This window comes from Convolutriloba macropyga, chromosome 2, assembly GCF_964194025.1.
Source record: "Convolutriloba macropyga chromosome 2, txConMacr16.3, whole genome shotgun sequence".
In the NCBI taxonomy this organism is placed as follows: Eukaryota; Metazoa; Xenacoelomorpha; order Acoela; family Convolutidae; genus Convolutriloba; species Convolutriloba macropyga.
The window spans coordinates 48,880,878-48,901,190 of NC_134469.1; the positions used below are offsets into that span (position 1 = coordinate 48,880,878).

The following is a 20,313-nucleotide window of genomic DNA, read 5'->3' on the forward strand; positions in this document are numbered from 1 at the left end:
GACGTGAGTCAGTTTCTATAACCTATGGCGCCGTTCTTCGAGAATGGTCGAAACAATGGAGGTATTCATATTTTCAGGTATATGTTGGAATCAACAAAACCGGAGAAAATGGCAGTAATGCTCGCTGTTCTGTTTCAAAAATCTCATAAATAGCGTGTTTCTTTCATTTTTCGAATTTTCAACATCGAAATATGTAGGCTTTATTGATCAATATGTCGCAGTTCAGATACTGTTCAAATGTCGAGAGCAGCTATTTTTTTTTTAGCATTTAGTTGTTTTTCTCTGGTGAATCGCAAGAATGTGTTTTTAGAATTCTATGATTTTCTGTCTGCGATGATTAAACGAAGATTAGATCCTACAAGGAACAACAAGAGACCCAATCCGCGTCCCAAGAAATCTGAAACTATTTACAATAGGTGAGGGTTGTTGCTTCTTTTTTTTTAAGAAAAATGAAAGTTAATAAGGCCCGTATTCTGTATAAACGCAGCTTATTGTTTTCTCATTGGTAAAGAGTTGTTAACCTTCCTTAGATACTATGCGTTGGAAGCAAAAAAACTAGATATTGTGCGTTTTGAAGCAAATTTTATAATGGTTTTGATATAGTTTAAAATATTTTGTTTACAGCACCCTCTTGTATCTCAAGTTTGTACTGGTATGGGGAGGAGTTCTGTTAGCTGACTTCATGCTTGGCGTGCGATTTGAGTACCTGTGGCCCGTGTGGCTTTTCTTGCAATCCGTACACGACACTTACAAGTATCAAGGCCTGGTATGTATTGTTTCTGTTATATATTTATTCACTTTATGAAAATCATTAACTGTTTCTTGATCTTTCAGGCATTCAGTTTGTTCTTCAGTTGCTTGAGCTTAACTTCGGATATTCTATGTTCGTATGCCATCAAAGACGACTGGATTTTTTTCCTTGCCAGTTCGTATGTTTGGGTGCAATATGTGTGGCATACGGAACGAGGAGTATGCTTTCCCACTATTTTCCTGTGGTTCCTCTTCGTTTGGGTAGAGGCGGCTGTCCGATTAAAAGACATCTCCAAAGACATGAGTCATCGTGTCAATCTTTGTAGACCGTTTGCCGCACACAGGTATTAATAAATTGAATTTTTTAAATTGGTATTGGGGCAATTAAACCCCTGTCAAAAATACCCAATAAATAAACATTTTAATTTTTGGACGAATTATGCCTTGCTTATGTCTTAATTTTCATAAATCTTTAATTTGAAAAAAAAATGTCTCATGAATAGCCCCAAAACGGCACTGAGGATTATTGGGATCATCGTCGTTTCTTTTTACAATTCAGAAAGTTTTATTTATATTGCAGCGTTTTTTCGGCTCGAAGAAGTGAACGATTTTTCTACGACTCGAATAGATGAATTATTATCATATCCATTTTTCAAAATCGGTCCAGTGGATCTGAAACACGATGTAAAAGCCAATAACGCACTTGATGATTTTTTGATGTTCGTGTTGTTGAAACGAATAAAGAACGGAGAGAATAGAGAGTGGTGATTTTGTTCATGCCCGTTTTCGAAAAACAAGCGAGTGTAAGAATTTGCGTTAAGCGAGTGTTTCTTCAATCACGTTAGGCTTTTTTGAAGCGTTTTTTCAAGTTTTTCTAAACACTAGCGTTTTCAAGTTTTTCATAGATCAGAGTTTTCCTAAAACAGGGTTTTTCATAGATCAGAGTTTTCCTAAAACTAATTTAGAATCAGTTGTTTGTTTGGAAGATTTTTGGCTACTTAAAGCATCAATTACAGGTTTAAGCTATTTTTTATTTCGCCTTTTAAATAAATTTTATTTCTATTTTGTCTATTATTTATAGCCGCGAAACGATAGCGGCTATTATTGAGGACATCGTGGTTTTTTTATTCGTCTCCATCTATGATTCTTGCGACCATTGACTTTTTCAATTTCAGCTGCTTCTATAAGGCCTAATCAAACAATATTGTGTTTTATGAGTAAAGCGCATGGCGTTTATGACTTCGACAAATAGTTTTCGTAAATTTTTATTGAATTCTTGATCTTCAAGCATTTGTTGGTTTTTTGTATTCTAATAAAGTCTAATTAATGAAATTTATATTTGTGTATCTAGGGAACTATTAAAATTTATCTTATCCAGATACAATCTTTTTTTGGTAATATTACTCGATAAATATCTAAAGTTAATCATTTAATTTTGATAAAATGACTTTTGGTCAAATTAACTACTTCGATAACATTTGGTATATTCTTTGCTTTAATGGTGACGCAGGAATGAGGCCATTTTTTTCTGTTTGGATTTTTCTATTTCAGAAATTATCAGATTTTAATGGGGCGCTAAATCTTTTTTAAATACGTTCGCCCTCGTTTTTTTGTTGGTTACAGTTCAAAATGATTTCAAAACAGACCTGAATTTTCTAAATTTAAAATTTAATGGTAAAAGGGAGGCCAATGAGCATAAATAATAATTTCAGTGAAAAGCATACGGGTTTATGGTTTGAACATAGTTTGCATAAAATTGTTCGAGAATTAAGTTTTCAATAAAAAATGTTCGAGTTCTGCCTGTATTAAGTGTTAATGTGTAGTCTTTTGATTTAGTCTCACTAATGACGTGTACAACTGTCCTCTAAAGTAGTAGAAAACTTAAATTATTCAGTTTTTATTGTTGGAAACTGATAGTTGTCATGTTTAACGGTTTTAAGAATTTGATTTAAAAAAATAATGGTTTTTTGAGATTTGTCAATTTAGATATCATTTTTGCAATCTTGAAGCGCAGTCTCATTAAAAAGATGGATCGCATTCTGTTTCAAGTGAGTGAAAGTGTAGTCTCAGTTGTTTTAACATTTAATTAAATGTTTTGTGGCGTTGATACTATGAGTTTTCATAAATTGTGTTTATATTGACGTCTTCCAATTTTCAGGTTCTCTTTTGCTGTCTTATCCCATCATCATTTTATTGGCACGTTAATGACAAGTTGAATATCACAATATTGGCGTTGAAATATGGAGCAATTGATTTTATTCAATGTTTTTAGGGAATAGATTTTGATCTTATAGTCTCCGATACCCTTTCCTCGCTGTAGCAGGAGGCACGTGCTAAAAACTGTAACTTAAGAAACACCAAGTCATAATGTTGATTATATAGATGTAATTCAATGGTTAGGAAATGGATGACTTTTTCATGAAAGCAAAAGAAGATTTGTGAAGCAAATCTCACGAAAATTTTAACTGTTGCCAAGGAACAACAGTGGGCAAAGGGTAGCCCAGGCATATCGTGCCAAAGTAACTATAACTCAAGGGTCTTTTTTGAAACCCCACCAGCACTGGCGTTAGTGAAGCAAGCTGATTAGTTTGCTTCTCTGACGTCCGGCCACAGCACCACCCACACTACACATTCAATATTAACTGAAGGCGGAACACCGCACAGTTTTTTTCGGGTGCACTCAGTTTGCTTCACTGACGCCAGTGTTGGTGGTGTTTCCAAGAAGACCCTTGAGTTATAGTTACTTTGGCACGATATGCCTGGGCTACCCTTTGCCCACTGTTGTTCCTTGGCAACAATTAAAATTTTCGTGAGATTTGCTTCACAAATCTTCTTTTGCTTTCATGAAGAAGTCATCCATTTCCTAACCATTGAATTACATCTATATAATCAACACTATGACTTGGTGTTTCTTAAGTTACAGTTTTTAGAACGTGCCTCCTGGTACACTCGCAAAACTAAGCTGATTTCGTGATTTTTGCCTGTTTTTTTTTGTAGTCCTATGACATTCTGGATAATGACAGGTCTCAAAGGTTTTGCATAAAAGTATAATTGAAGCCATGGAATGATTTCAGTTAATAGCTAATTGCTTTCATGACTGAATTTAATTGTTTTGAAAAGGTGTAAACGTATTCTGACCTTGACGTATTCTCATTTGGCTGGGTTTTTTTTTATTTTGATGCTATTTTGACCTTTTCATTAAAGTTTTTCAAAAAAATGTGTAGACATGTAAAAATATAGCAATTTTTTGTTTGACCTTGAAGCGATATAATGGATAAATCAATTATTTTCGAACAACAATTGATTTTTGAAAGTTGTCCATCTTCCTCATTTGGTGGATATTTCAGTCAAAAACGGGGTGGGAACTTTATAATGGCATCTCTGTGGTTTTTTGTTTCAATTTTGAAAGTTTTACAAAAAAAACCTGGCAAATCAGTATGAAAAGCGTAATTACGGGCATAATCTTCAGTAATTCACGGCTGGCTGCGAATAAAGGACCGAATATGAGTTCATTTGCTCCTTGTCCGTACAATAAGGGGCCCCGTAATAATAATGAGATCTTGCTTGAAGCGGATTTAAGATTAATGAATTTTAAGTGGAAAAAAAGTATTCAGAGATTATCAGGTTTGTAAAGTTTTAAAGTTAATGTATCTTTGGGCTTTCTTAAAATCATGTTGGATTAAAAGGTTTTGATCAATTGTGTTGCTAGAGAAACTATTTGAAGGGACACCCGGAAGGAAATCGAAAGAAAGCCAAAAATAGAAAATTGAGTGGAAGCATTCAGATTCTTTAACGGCGTTTTAATCATTCAATGTGCGATGGAAGGTTTTTTCAGCTGTTAGTGGTTTTTAGAACCTGTCAAATCTTACTCTTTTGTGAATTTTAAAGAGAAAAAAGTTCTCTTACATTAAATTTTCTGAAAACATTGTAGCAATTATTTGGGCAAACGTTAGTCTTCTCCGCGATAACTTGCTGCATCTTTTTTGTCTCACTGCTATGACTTCTCGTCCTCGAAGTCTTTTGCACGGGTATATCCCGAGGGCATTAGGTTGCTATGCCTTCCCTAAGAGCTTTGTTAGTCTCTAAGTGAAAGATTCACCGAATCTGCTGCGTAGGCATAATTTTGTGCTTTAAAGGGCATTATTGATAAGTTAGAGCCTTTCGTTTTTTTCTGCTCTTCGCCCTTTTGTGCTGCTCGCCCAGTGAGGCCAGCCTCTCCAATAAGCTAACTACAAACAAAATTTTTAAATGTCATCGATGTATGTATCTATTTTGTCCTTGGGTCCCTCTGGAGTTTTGTATCCCTCGACATCCGTGATGAAAGACAGACATAAAAAAGAAAAAGGGACAAATATCTGGTGTCCTACTTTCTGCCATTTTGAGCAAAACCATTCATCCTGTTTTGGGATTGCCCTTCAAATTTGGGATTGCCCTTTTGGGATTTCATTATTAAAGTTTATCATCACTCAAATGTGCCTCCTCAGGTTTACTTTTAGTATTGGATATCCTACTTTTAGTTAAAACAAGTTTTACTTTTAGTATTGGATATCCTGTAGTGACATTGGGATTTGGATTCAAAAGCTACATCACTTACAAACTGCGACTTCGAAAACAACTCGAAGTTCAGAAAGAAAACGACTTTTACTTTCAACTGCTCAAACAAGCCCTGCCGAAACAACATCCGCCGTGTAAGTATTTTCCAACGTGTATTTCAAAAGGAGCACATACACTAATAAAAAGCAATCGTGTAGCCCAGATTAGAGATTGTTCTTGATGCAATTCAATTAGCATGGTCTTTGTTGCCATTCAATCCAATGTTGATTGAATGTTCTTTTATGATTTTCTCAATGGAAGTTGTTTCAGTTGCCCCTGAGGACTATCCTGCGATTGACGACGAAGGCATACATGCCAATGGCCATATACATCATCCTCCCGGCATTACCCATCAACCCACACCCTGCTGGAACATCGGAGGCAATCGTGATGCAGCTCCTAGCACTGCTGAAACGAGAACCAGGAACTGGGTGCAAGGAATTGCTTTTGATGCAGCGACCAATTCTACAAATCGCAATGTCCGCAATTTATCCACAGACGCTGCTCAAGCACCAGCCTCTAATTCAAACACTACAAGTGGTCACGGGGGAGGCTTTTTCCCATTCTTAAGGAACTCAAAAGCCAGCAGTAACTCTGAAAACGCTTTACATAAAAGCAACAGTCAGGTCAGCCAGCATGGTAGCACGGGAGGGAATGCTGCAAACGTTGTTAAAAGTGTTAGTGGATACACTAATTCACAGAGCCACAATTCCCAGCAGGTTACTTGCAATGGAACAGCCAGCCATACTGTCTCAAGTGGCAACCCTACACAAGTACCGGCTGTTAATCAACACTTATCAAATGGGAGCGCAAGCAGTACTTCAACGCCCAGCACTCTGACAAATGAGAGGACTGCGGCAACAAACACTGCTTCAAATCCAAAAATTCCAGACACCATGAAGGCATTAGCAAAGGTCCTAAACACTTGCTTAACAACATCCAATAACACACTACATGAGGTAACTTTCAACCTCTTCCCATATCCCCAAATCGGGATTACACGAATTGAAACGAAACGCAAGACAAACTATGATTCTTTGTGGGTTTCCAATAATCTCAAAGCAATATGATTGCTATACATGTTATGTTTGTTGCCAACATTTTTGTACGCTATGAAAAACTTTGTAATAATAATAATAATAATAATAATAATAATAATAATAATAATAATAATAATAATAATAATAATAGCCGTGAAACAAAGAATAGGAGATACTAAGGTTATCATTGGTCTATTTTTCAATCTATATTTGTCGGCTGCGTAAATTTTTCTTTTGACGAATTCTTCGCATTTCAGTTTCTCTGCAATTGAATTTTGTAGGTTATTTGTTAAACTCGGTTGGTTTTTCGGTCTGTTGCCTTCAAGTCCAGAATGTATAAATCGAAGAAGAAATTCAGGAATCTGCTGGCTACATTGAAATTTTGTATCCCAAAAAAGATTTTCTCATTAGCATCTGTTTTACATTGTTGACGTGTGACTATTATAAATCTTGCAGCAAGAATTGCACTCCAATGTTGACTTTTTGTTCCCACATACTTGACCCCCTTCTTGGGCATCCCATACAAACGTAAATGTTATCATTTTATTGATGTGTCCAGAAATTAAACAAGTTTCGGAATTTATCGTTTTTGAAAAATGCTCGGAAAAATTTTTGGCCAATTTTATCATTTTGCTCGTTCTCGTTGTTACAATGCTGTTTTCTAATGAATTTTATGAAAACTTGCTCATTTTGTTAGGGAGAAATATGGTTTCTCTGAATATGGATTTTCTACTTTTGCATGATCAAGTTTGACTGCTATACCTTATTAACAGTAATTTGTTGAATTTAAATAAATTAGTTGTAGTAGACAAGAACTCAATTACCTTCAACAGGATATCCAATAATTAAAATAACACAAAAAAGCGTATGCACTTTATAGTTTTAGACTTGTATTAAATCTATTCAATTATATACTATTCAATTTTCTCCTATTCTCTCGTCCTTGTTTTAGTAGCTTGTAGTCACTTATTTTTTAATGTGAGTATTACTCCCACCTTACTGATCTGAACCACATATTCGGGCCCATATTATAGCTTTTTGAATCTTAGTTATTCTTAATAACACTTAACTGCCACTCTCAGACAGCGTACTATTCTTTTGTGGAATAAAGAAGGCAATTTCTGAAAGATTTTTTTTTTGACATCCGATGTGAATTGTGTACTTGTTTATTCGACATAATTCTAAAATTGTTATCTGTGATGCTTAGCCTAACGAATTTGAAAATTTGCTGTTTTCTGATTACGCTTTGGGTGAGATGTTGGTTGATCATTTCTGTTTGCTCAGATAAATTTTCGCTGAGATATTTTACTCAGTTGAACATTTTGTCTCTTAATATAGTAATTTGTAGGAGACATTTGTCAGATTTGACTAAAAGAAAATTTTTAGGCCCTCATCCCCTCATACCACCTATTGCTTACAACACTACGCCCCAGCTGTGTACTACCGAAGCATACTACCAGCTGTAACGGGAATGAACAGGTGGAGACGGGAGGGCTTTTATTCTCTGAACACACCCCTAAAGATCTGCTAGTCTCTAAGTGCAATTCATCAAGGCTACTGCGAATAAATGAAATCGTAGTTTAAGAATTTTTTTTACCGGTTTGGACGCCCTCCCTTACTCCACCGCCCAGGCCAATACTACCAGCCCTCTCCCATTATCCCCCGGCCTCCCCTCAACCACGCGCTCGACCTCCCAAGTTGGCTACCACCAGAGCTAGCAGGTTGTTGAGAGCGATTTGCGCGACGTTATGTTCATTACGTTATGTTTATTAATAGCCGCCGTCGGCCTCTCAACGGCTAATATTTAGGCGCTCTTTTCTTTTAATTCGCTTAATCTTTTAATCACGTTTTTGGTTTTACATGAGTCACGATTTTCACGTTTGACTCCTGACTTTTCTCATTCAATGTTTAAAGTGTATAGATCTTAAATTCTTTCAGGCATTGAATTACGCAATGTATTGAATCGGATATTATAGCGCTCCTATTTTATACAATACAAAGAATTTGACTTGTATTGGGGCTTTGTCTTTTTTAAGATCTGTTTACACATTTTCATGATTTTTCAAGTCAAAATGGAATAGTGATTTTGGTCACGCCGATACAGGAGATGGAGCGAAAAGGCGAGTAATTTTAAAGTAGAGTGAGAAAACGGTGTTTGAACAAAAGTTCGCCTTCTCGCTAGTGGTTTTTTGTTCAAATGGGGGCATTTTAACTTGATTTTCAGGTTTTTTAATCTGATTTTTTTTTTGGAAATGGTTTTCCCTTTTCACTCTTAGTCCGTTCTAGGTCTAGTCTTTTGTTTAGTCGATGAAAATTCTTTGAATTGTTCGTCAGAACTTGTCCTGCTATGTTTTTTAACTTCTTCGAATAAAAATTTATTCGCTCTTTTTTGGTTTACAGCGTGTTAAACATATTGTGTGAAATCTTTTTGACTTCTCTCATTCTTCTAAGCATAAAGGCAGATGTTGCTCCTCAAAGTAATTCATAATGAACGAAATCATAAATAGACCATAAGGCCCAATTTTAGATGCTCGTTACTCGCTCGAACTTTGTTCTTAGTTATCATCTCTACTGGTTATTGTTATTTATAATAGCCCTTGTATCGTCTCACTCCGAAACAGGAGTATGTTCAGCTCAAAATTACATCAAAATAGTTTGCACTTCAAAACTGTCGAGGTAAAATAATCATTTGATTAGTTTTTTCTCTTCTTTCAATCCCAATCCTGTTTACGGATCACAGCAGAGCAATTCAAAATGAACAGAGTCAGTATCAAAAAAGGAAATCATAAATAGAAAGGGTTAAACCCTTGAAGCCCAATTTTAGCTGCCCGTTACTCGTCGAACTTTGTACGTATTTATCATCTCTAGTGGTTATTGGTATTTATAATAGCCATTGTATGGTCTCAGTTGCTCAGCGAAGCAGTTAAACAGAGTCAGTATCAAAAAAGGAAATCTTAAATAGAAACGGGTTAAACCCATAAAGCCCAATTTTAGATGCCCGTTATTCAAACTTTGTTGTTAGATACCATCTCTAATGCTTATTGGTATTTATAATTGCCCTTGTGTCGTCTCACTACGAAACAGGTGTTTGTTCAACTCAAAATGACATCCAAAAAGTTTGCACTGTAAAATTGTTTGTAAAAAAATTATTTTTTCATTATTAATTTCTTTTTTACAATCCCAATCTTGGTTATGGGAATCAACGGCGATTATTTTCCGGAAATCTGCCGGTGCTGTTTATCAATTACTCTCAAACGAATCTTGTAGTTATTACTCCTGCGGTGTTTTTTATAGCTGCGAAGCTGTAAGCTGAGCGGAGCTATATTGCAGTGCTTCTTCTGACGTTCTTCGGTTTACATTTAATCTTTCAGCAAAGATAAAACAGTAAGTTTTTCTGATTGACTTCCTCTCACTATTGGCTTGGCGAGCGTTACGTCATTTCTCACTCTCTTTAATAAAAGTTTTGTTGCACGCACGTCGGACTCTTCTCACTTTTCGTAATCAAAAACGGGATAAACAGGTAACGCTCGGGGGGGGGGGGGGCTTAAAAGGAGACATTAGTCCCTGATGGGAAGGGCAAGGTCTTTCACCCCTCTCCCCCAACCCTCAACCTCATTTCACCCATAATTCCAGCTCTTAACCCGTAGACTCATCACCCCCCTCTCTCTCTCTCTGCCGCACCCTCCCCTATTCCTTCAACCGCCGTGAGTCCTTCTACCCCCTCCAACCCCCACCACACTCCCCTTGAGTTAAGCTAAAGGTAGCGTCCGTGAGATGCAGTTACCTTCAAAGCCAACCGCTCGCCTGTGTTTGAGAGCAATTCGCCCGACTGTCCGGTTATGGTTCTTACAGCTTTTTATCATCCTAGAAACCAAGAAATTTTTCTAACTTTGGTTGCTGTTGAATTCTATAAACATTTTTTGGACTCAAAGATATATGTCTATCAATTTGCAAGAAGTTTCTTTTTGTGGTTTCCTATTGCTTTGGTTAGTTTAGGGCAGCCAATGAAGGAAAATCCTTGGTGGCTTTGTTTTTTGTCCATTATAAAATATTCTTTTAGACATCCGTATCTTACCTAGATTAGTGGCTGCTTGAATTGGTTCAGTTGTGATAATCAGGTGTATATTGGTCCTTATGGTCTGTGAATGCAGTTAACTATTTTAGCAAAACAGCTTTAACCAATGAAGTCGGAAGGCATTAGATTCTGTCCCGATTTTTTAAAGAGCTTCAACAGTCTCTGCAGTGAATTGTAGGGGAGGCAGTTTGTGGGCCAATGGTAGCTCCGAAAGCTTCGAATGATTGCTGTACATTTTTATAGCCTTCTAGGCTATCTGAGATTAGAGTGGTAGCCGCCACTGCCAAACCAAGTCATAACCGATTTTCATGAATTTTCAAATCAAATTGGTGTAGTGATTTTGGTCACACCAAAACTGGGAAAGGACTGAAAAGGCGAGTAATTTTAAAGTAGAGTGAGAAAACGGTGTTTGAACAAAAGTTCGTCTTCTCGCTAGTGATTTTTTGTTCACATGCGGCAATTGCACTCTAATTTTTACTGTTTTTCAGTTTTTTGTTTCCGATTTTTTTTCTTAAGTTTTTTTCCAATACACTCATAGTTCACTATAGGCCTAGTTTTTGTTCGACTCAAATTTTATTTATCGTTAGTGGTTTTTTGTTCACACGGGGGCATTTTAACTTCGATTTTCTGTTTTTTCTGATTTTTTTGGAAATGGTTTTCCCATTTCACTCTTAGTCCGTTCTAGGTCTATTCTTTTGTTTAGTCAATGAAAATTCTATGAATTGTTCGTCAGAGCTTGTCCTGCTATGTTTTTCAACTTCGAATAAAAATTTTGTCGCCCTACTTTGGTTTACAGCGTGTTCACCATATTGTGTGAAATCTTTTTGACTTCTCTAGGCTTTTCACTTTTTTCTCATTCTGCTAAGAGTTTTTTAGACAGAACTTGCTCAGCAGAGCAATTCAAAATGAACAGAGTCAGTATCAAAAAATGAAATCGTAAATAGAAGGGGTTAAACCCATAAAGCCCAATTATAGATGCCCGTTTTTCATAGAACTTTGTTCGTAGTTATCATCTCTAGTGGTTATTGGTGTTTGTAATAGCCCTTGTATCGTCTCACTCCGAAACAGGAGTATGTTCAGCTCAAAATTACATCAAAATAGTTTGCACTTCAAAATTGTCGAGGTAAAAAAATCATTTGATTAGTTTTTTCTCTTCTTTCAATCCCAATCCTGTTTACGGATCACAGCAGAGCAATTCAAAATGAACAGAGTCAGTATCAAAAAACGAAATCATAAATAGAAGGGGTTAAACCCATAAAGCCCAATTTTAGATGCCCGTTACTCGTCGAACTTTGTTCGTAGTTATCATCTCTAGTGGTTATTGGTATTTATAATAGCCATTGTATCGTCTCAGTTGCTCAGCTAAGCAGTTAAACAAAATAAGTAATAAAAAAGGAAATCTTAAATAGAAACGGGTCAAACCCATAAAGCCCAATTTTAGATGCGCGTTACTCGAACATTGTTGTTAGATACCATCTCTAATGCTTATTGGTATTTATAATAGCACTTGTGTCGTCTCACTACGAAACAGGTGTTTTTTCAACTCAAAATGACATCCAAGAAGTTTGCACTGTAGAATTGTTTGTAGAAAAATTATATTTTCATTATTATTTTTCTTTTGACAATCCCAATCTTGGTTATAGGAATCAACGGTGATTACTTTCCTGCAATTTGTTGGGTCTGTTTATCAATTGCTCTCAAACGAATCTTGTAGTTATTACTCCTGCGGTGTTTTTTATAGCTGCGAAGCTGTAAGCTGAGCGGAGCTATATTGCAGTGCTCTTGGTTTTTTGTTTTGTCGTCTGACGTTCTCCGGTTTACATTTGTTCTTTCAGCAAAGCTAAAACAGTAAGTTTTTCTGATTGACTTCCTCTCACTATTGGCTTGGCGAGTGTTACGTCATTTCTCACTCTCTAATGAAAGTTTTGTTGCACGCACGTCGGACTCTTCTCACTTTTGGTAATCAAAACGGGATAAACAGGTAACGCTCGGAGGGCCTTAATAGGAGACATAAGTCCTTGGTGGGAAGGGCAAGTTCTTCCAACCCTCTCCCCAACCCTCCACCTCTTTTTTTCCCCATAATTCCAGCTTTTAACCCGTAGACTGATCACCCCTTCTCTCTCTTTCGCACCCTCCCCTATTCCTTCAACCGCCGTGAGTCCCTCTACCCCCTCCAACCCCCGCCACACTCCCCTTGAGTTAAGCTAAAGGTAGCGTCTGTAAGATGCAATTACTGACAAAGCCAACCGCTCAACAGTGTTTGGGAGCAATTCGCCCGACTGTGTCCGCTTATGATTCTTACAGCTTTTTATCAACCTAGACATCCAGAAATTTTTCTGACTTTGGTTGCTGTTGAATTCTATAAACATTTTTTTGGACTCAAAGATTTATGTCTATCAATTTGCAAGAAGTTTCTTTTTGTGGTTTCCTATTGCTTTGGTTACTTTAGGGCAGCCAATGAAGGAAAATCCTTGGTGGCTGTGTTTTTTGTCCATTATAAAATATTCTTTTAGACATCCGTATCTTACCTAGATTAGTGGCTGCTTGAATTGGTTCAGTTGTGATAATCAGGTGTATGTTGGTCCTTATGGTCTGTGAATGCAGTTAACTATTTTAGCAAAACAGCATTAACCAATGAAGTCGGAAGGCATTAAATTCTGTCACAATTTTTCAAAGCTTCAACAGTCTTTGCAGTGAATTGTAGGGGAGGCAGTTTGTCGTCCAATGTTAGATCCGAAGGCTTCGAATCATTGTTGTACATTTTTATAGCCTTCTAGGCTATCTGAGATTAGAGTGGTAGCCGCCACTGCCAAACCAAGTCAATACCGATTTTCATGAATTTTCAAGTCAAATTGGTGTAATGATTTTGGTCACGCCGAAACTGGAAAAAGACTGAAAAGGCGAGTAATTTTTAAGTAGAGTGAGAAAACGGAGTTTGAACAAAAGTTCGCCTTCTCGCTAGTGATTTTTTGTTCACATGCGGCAATTGCACTCTAATTTTTACTGTTTTTCAGTTTTTTGTTTCCGATTTTTTTTCTTAAATTTTTTTCCAATACACTCATAGTTCACTATAGGCCTAGTTTTTGTTCGACTCAAATTTTCTTTATCGTTAGTGGTTTTTTGTTCACACGGGGGCATTTTAGCTTCATTTTTCTGTTTTTTTAATCTGATTTTTTTGGAAATGGTTTTCCCATTTCACTCTTAGTTCGTTCTAGGTCTAGTAGTTTGTTTAGTCGATGAAAATTTTTTGAACTGTTCGTCAGAACTTGTCCTGCTATGTTTTTAACTTCGAATAAAAATTTTGTCAATCTTCTTTGTTTTACAGCGTGTTCACCATATTGTGTGAAATCTTTTTGACTTCTCTAGGCTTTTCACACGGCTCTCATTCTGCTAATAGTTTTTTAGACAGAACTTGCTCAGCAGAGCAATTCAAAATAAACAGAGTCAGTATCAAAAAACGAAATCGTAAATAGAAGGGGTTAAACCCATAAAGCCCAATTTTAGATGCCCGTTACTCGTCGAACTTTGTTCGTAGTTATCATCTCTAGTGGTTATTGTTAACTATAATAGCCATTGTATCGTCTCAGTTGCTCAGCGAAGCAGTTGAACAGAGTCAGTATCAAAAAAGGAAATTTTAAATAAAAACGGGTGTAACCTATAAAGCCCAATTTTAGATGCCCGTTACTCGAACTTTGTTGTTAGATACCATCTCTAATGCTTATTAGTATTTATAATAGCCCTTGTGTCGTCTCACTCCGAAACAGGTGTTTGTGCAGCTCAAAATGACATCCAAAAAGTTTGCACTAAAATTATTTGTAGAAAATATTTTTTCCATTATTAATTTCTCTTTTTACAATCCCAATCTTGGTTATGGGAATCAACGGCGGCTATTTTCGCAAATCTGCCGGGTATGCTTTTTAATTGCTCTCAAACAATTTTCAACGTAGTTTTTAGTCCTCCGGTCTTTTTTTATAGCTGCGAAGCTGTAAGCTGACCGGAGCTATATTGCGGTGCTCTTTGTTTTTTGTTTTGTCGTCTGGCGCTCTTCGGTTTACATTTGTTCACTCAGCAAAGCTAAAAATTGAAGTTTCTGATTGACTTCTTCCTCTCACTATTGGCTTGGCGCGCGTTATGTCATTTCTCACTCTCCTTAACAAAAATTTTGTTGCGTGATTAGGTTTTGATCATAGGTGACTTACCTCACTCTATAAAATGAATTTGCACTTTAAAACTCAATTTTAATTCGAATTAAAAAAACATAGCAGGACAAGTCCTGACGTACAATTCAAATAATTTTCATTGACTAAACAGAAAAAAACTAGACCTAGAATGGACTATGAGTGAATTGAGAAAACCATTTTGAATAAATCAGAAATAAATAAAAAATAAGAAATAAACAGAAAATCAATGTCAAAATGCCGCATGTGAACAAAAAACCACTAGCGAGAAATTAAAATTTAATTCAAACAAAAGGCTAGGCCTAGCATGAGCTGTGAATGGATTGGGAAAACCATTTAGAAAAAAATCCGATCCAATAAATCGAAAGAACAGTTAAAAATCAGAGTGAAATTGCCGCATGTGAACAAAAAACCACTACCGAGAAACCGAATTTTTGTTCAAACACCGTTTTCTCACTCTACTTTAAAATTAGAGCAAAAAAAAAATTCACGGCACAAAACCACTCGCTTTTTCGCTCCATTTCCTGTTTCGGCGTGACCAAAATCACTACTCCAATTTGACTTCAAAAATCATGAAAATGTGTGAACAGATCTTAAAAAAAAAGACAGCGCCCCAATACAATTCAAATTCTTTGAATTGTAAAAAATCAAAGGAACTCATTTGTTTAAGAAAGGTCCCTAATGAAAAGAATTCTCAACTGTTTCTATCTATATGATACGGCATGCAGGTCTACTCTTTCGCAGCTATTCCGCCAAACTGCTGGCTATGCTATGCTATTCTCCGCTTGACTCGGACTTTTCTCACTTTTCGTAATCAAAAACGGGATAAACAGGTAACGCTCGGAGGGCCTTAATAGGAGACATAAGTCCTTGGTGGGAAGGGCAAGTTCTTTCACCCCTCTCCCCCAACCCTCCACCTCATTTTTTCCATAATTCCAGCTTTTAACCCGTAGACTCATCACCCCTTCTCTCTCTGCCGCACCCTCCCCTATTCCTTCAACCGCCGTGAGTCCCTCTACCCCCTCCAACCCCCACCACACTCCCCTTGAGTTAAGCTAAAGGTAGCGTCTGTAAGATGCAGTTGCTGACTAAGCTAACCGCTCAAATCGTTTGAGTGCAATTCGCACGACTTTTGTTGGTTATGGTTCTTACAGCTTTTTTATCATCTTGGACACTAAGAGAAATTTATCTAATTTTGGTTGCTGTTGATTTCTATTAATAATTTTTGGGCTCAAAGATATATGTCATCAATTTGCAAACAGTTTCGTTTAGTGGTTCTCTGTTGCTTTGGTTACTTTAGCTCAAAATAAGGGAAAATCATTGGTGGCTTTGGTTTTTGGCCACTATTTTAACATATTCTATTAGATATCCGTATTTTGCTTTCATTAGATTGGTGACTACTTCAATTAGTTCAGCCGTGATAATCAGCTGTATATTAGGGTTTTTATGGTCTGTGAATGCAGTTGACTAATCGAGCAAAACAACATTAACCAATAAAGTCGGAAGGCATTAGATTTAGACCCGGTTTTTTAAAGAGCTTCAATAGTCTCTGCAGTGAATGGTGGGGGAGGCACAGTGTGTCGGCCAATGCTAACTCCAAAAGCTTTGAATCATTGTTATGCATTTTCATAGCCTTCTAGGTTCCCCTGCGACTATTTCTGAGAATCTGTTGATGATGTCTCGTTTAAGCAATCTGAAGCTGAATCAAAGACTGAACAAAACTTGTTCAAGTCGGTAATGCTTACTGATAACCTGAAAAATTAGGTTTCTAGGTCTAATGCTAATCTGTATCAGAACTAGTCTATTTCTCTTTTTGAAAGCAGGATTAAGCTTAACCCGAAATTTTGTGCTTGCCATTCCAAAAGAATCAGCCGTGCCTGTTGTCGGGCATAGGGATATTTTGAAGCTATTTGTGATATTGAAACTTATTGAATTGGTGTCAGTAGTTAGTTAGTTTCCTTTCCCTTATCACCCAAAATGAGTTTTTTCGGCTAATCTATTGTTGAGCTTATATTTGCTACTGGAGAGCTGTAAAATACTGTTTAGAAACTTCACGGTCATTTATCGGTACTTTTTCCCCAAAAATGACAACATAAGGATAATGAGCGACGGCGTACCTTTAAGAGGTACATCCAGATTAAGTGACTTTCAAATAGTACTGACAAGTGGAGCTGCAGATAATCGTAAGAAAATGTTTGGTGTAAATTGTTCTAGGTGAGTAAACAGCCACAGACGAGTGATTTGTCAAAAGGCGACGAACCGGCGTTGACAGTTGGAGCGCAGTTTCAGGGTACTTCCAACAACAATAATGCGTCGGCAGCTCCTTCCACTGTCAGCTCTGTGTCTGCGAAATCATCACAATCCAACAAGAAGGACAGCGGAGGCAAGAAACTTGGAGGTAGCAATAGTGGCTCCAATACGGGTGGTTCGAGTTCTAGGAAACAGCGAGGCAGTGCTGGGAACTTTTCAGCAGCTGCTAGTCCGGATATGAAGCTCAGTCAGAATGGTTTGGTAGGAATTGGCACTACTTCACAGTCTGTGTCCTCTTCTTCAATAGCCACGTTGATTGAGCCGAACAACAACCTCATCTCGCCTACTTCTATCGATGCCCTTGAGAGCTTGAATGACGTCGAAAAAGCACAAAAGTAAGCATTTAATTATGCGCAGCAAGTTAAAATAATTATAGAACAATAGAAGTTTTCAGAAGCGTAAAAAGTTTAAATTCCTCAAATCGGAGCCATCAGCTCAGTGGAGTTTGTTCAATTAGTTGCCACTTTTGATCTTTCGAGAAATGTTGATGGAAACTAACTCGATGATGGCCTTTGTAGGATCGAGAAGCTAGAAATAACGGTGAAGTCATTGACTGCGGATCTTTCGGCCAAGAGTCTTGTGAATCAAGAGCTGTCGGCCAAGATATCCTCTCTGACATCGAGCGAGCGACATTCTAAGCATGAGATAGAGCAGTTAAAGTGTGACAAGAAAGGGTTGGAGGAGCGAGTGACAGACCTGTCTCTGCAGAAGGTGGCTGCCAACACTAAAGTCGAGACACTAGAGAAGAAATTGGAGACTGAGAAGAAAGCCAAAAGTGACGCAGAAAGGCGAGTGCTAGAAGAGAAGACGCGTGCGAAGCGCACAGTTGAAGAGGAAGTGACCAAGTTCATGTCAGACATGGCCAAAAAGTTAGTCACTCGTACCATACTCGTTCCATGTAGTTCCCTTCATATTGCATCCTTAACACGCATATGTTATAGCCACTAAGGTTTAGCTTATCCACGTTCTAGTCACCAGGCCATTTGATGAGAATGCGAAATTTAATCAAGAGGAGCATTGTACATGCATGTATTTTGAAGTAATGCCCATAACTGCAATTCATCTAAGGTACATTTTTGGGAATAGGGTTTTAGATTGGATTTTGGTGCTTGCAGGAACGAGTGCACATCCAGCAATTGTAGCAAGAGGGCCAAAGAGTTAGAGGTTGAAAAGAATCAGCTGCAGATTGAATTGGCTAGGAAGAGCGAACGGATGCAGAACGTCGAGCAGGAAGTTGAGGTATGTTACCTCCTCGCCGCAATCATTGATCTTTTGTATCAACTCTTATTTGAATGTTTCACTAACCTTAATAAATTACTGTAAGCTAAGAAGAGTTGCGACAATTCAAAAGAATGTGAGTTGGAACAATTTTGATTAATAGGCTCTCTGTATGGCTCGCATCTGCTCTAATTTTGGGCCCACTATCGTTTACTGGGGTTGTTGGGCGCATTACTGATCGGAAACGACTAGCACAATACACTTTCAGCTCTGTTTCAGCTCAAACTGTTTTGTACGAACAACCGCTAGCTAAAAACACGCAAATTTATACTAATTTTCACAATTTTTTTCAAGCTTTTTGAATTTTTTTGTCATTTCTTGAGTTTTATCAGCCCTAGGTGTCAAGGAACCTCCTCTAGGGTTTGATAATAGGCTACTGCATAGTTTCTACATGGAACGGAATGTTCTAAAGATTTTAATGTCACGAATTTAAGCAGTTTTTTAAAAAATGTTGCAATTTTTTCAAATTTTGTGAATCTTTTAATTTTTGAAAATGTTTTTGTCACCATGGTCTCAGGGACCTCCTCCAAGGTTTGATAAAAAGCTGCTGCATGGTTTCTAGAGTTAATGGAATGGTTATCAATTTTTTAATGACTCCAGATTTAGCAACTTTTGATAAAACTTTTAATAAAACTTTTTTTAACAGCCGCACAGCGATAGCTGGGGCTATTATTGGCCTTCTCTCGTATTTTTTTTTATTTCGTCGTCGGTATTTTTGTTACGATCATATGACGTCACAACCACTTCAAACTGCTTTTTGTTCATTCGTTCATGCAACTGAAGTGCGTGTGCGACGTCATTTTTTGCTCTTAGTGGAGCGAGTTTTTTTGTTCATTTGCGTGATTAAATTTTTGGTCACACCTGACTTACCTCACTCCCAAAAATGACTTCCTAACTTTGAAGTTGACTTTTATTTACTTTAATTAAAAGAGATAAGATCAAATGGGTGTGTGTCACTCTAAATGAAGGTTATGTGAGAGCAGCTAATAGAGGCAGCAAAACATACATATTTTAAAACAAAATATGACATATCAGCCTTCAATGAAAAGGCGAATTTTTTGGTCTGTCTTTTTCATTGTTTTTTTGAGACTGCAGATCTTCGAATCTACTGTGGCTATTTTCTGGCAATCTGCCAGCTATGTTCAAATTTTTGGAAAATTATTATCATGTTCCAAGTTTATGGATCTTTATGAGCCAGTGAAACTATTCTGAGCTTGGAATAATAATACTGGATAGTCTCTTGAGACAATGAAATGCATTTGAAGATATTAATATCTTGAATTTTAGCAAGATTTTGTTAAAATTTGTGATTTTTTCAAAATTTTGGATATTTTTGTCCTTTTTAACGAGTTTAACGATCATTACCAATCAACAATTTTCAAGTCTTGAAGATGGATTACTTGACAGAACAACTCCAGAGACAAAATGTTTTTGAACATTTTTTCACTGCGAAATGTGGAAGCTTTTTTTTGAGTTTTGTACTTTCTCTTTTCTGTTTGATTTAAATACCAAAGTGGCTAGAAAACTAAAAGTTGCAGCGTCGAATCCCATCATGGAAAATATACCTAGCTGTCGCTCTTTCTCTCTGTGTGTGTGTGTGTTTCAGTTAGGGCTTCTTTCCTTCTCTTTTTTGTCCATGTTTTATCTCTCTCACACTCTGTCTCTCTCTCTCTCTTTCCTTAACTCTTTTTTTGTTGATGCCGCACTTCAGCTGCTGTTATGTGGCGTGACGTCATCTTCTATTATCCTCATTAACGCTGAATAATAGTAGAAATGTTTTATCATAATTGAACTAACTAGCGTTTCTAGGAAATCATTGTTAAATGCTCTCAAACGCAGTTTGTAGCAAATATATTAGTCCTATTTTTATGCAATTTTTCGCTTGACCGACTTTTCGTCCTCAAAAAGGGGATAAATAGGTAGCGCCCAGCGGGTATTGAGTGCTCTTACTGCTTTTCAGCTCTGTTTCAGCTCTTTCAGCACTTTTTTTGGAGACCTATATTTATGGTGTGATGGGCGGAAGAGAGTTTGAAGACACCCCCACTGTTGACCCCCGCCACTATTGCCCCCCCCCCCCCAATATTGACCA

General features: G+C 37.1%; 1 protein-coding gene across 2 annotated transcripts in view; it reads left to right on the top strand.

The window, feature by feature from the left end:
* Positions 1-261: 261 nt before the first annotated feature.
* The window catches only part of LOC142358722 (macoilin-like), a 42,539-nt gene continuing 22,487 nt past the window's right edge, over positions 262-20,313 (top strand). Inside the window, exons 1-8 of one of the 2 annotated variants that reach the window (XM_075410260.1) lie at positions 262-416; positions 625-766; positions 835-1,094; positions 5,290-5,438; positions 5,614-6,257; positions 16,851-17,281; positions 17,465-17,815; positions 18,062-18,185. In XM_075410260.1, the coding sequence (XP_075266375.1) occupies positions 334-416; positions 625-766; positions 835-1,094; positions 5,290-5,438; positions 5,614-6,257; positions 16,851-17,281; positions 17,465-17,815; positions 18,062-18,185 (2,184 nt within the window). In that variant the 5' untranslated portion in view covers positions 262-333. Of the gene's footprint in view, positions 417-624; positions 767-834; positions 1,095-5,289; positions 5,439-5,613; positions 6,303-16,850; positions 17,282-17,464; positions 17,816-18,061; positions 18,186-20,313 lie in introns of both variants that reach the window. The other variant, XM_075410259.1, reaches the window with a different exon arrangement.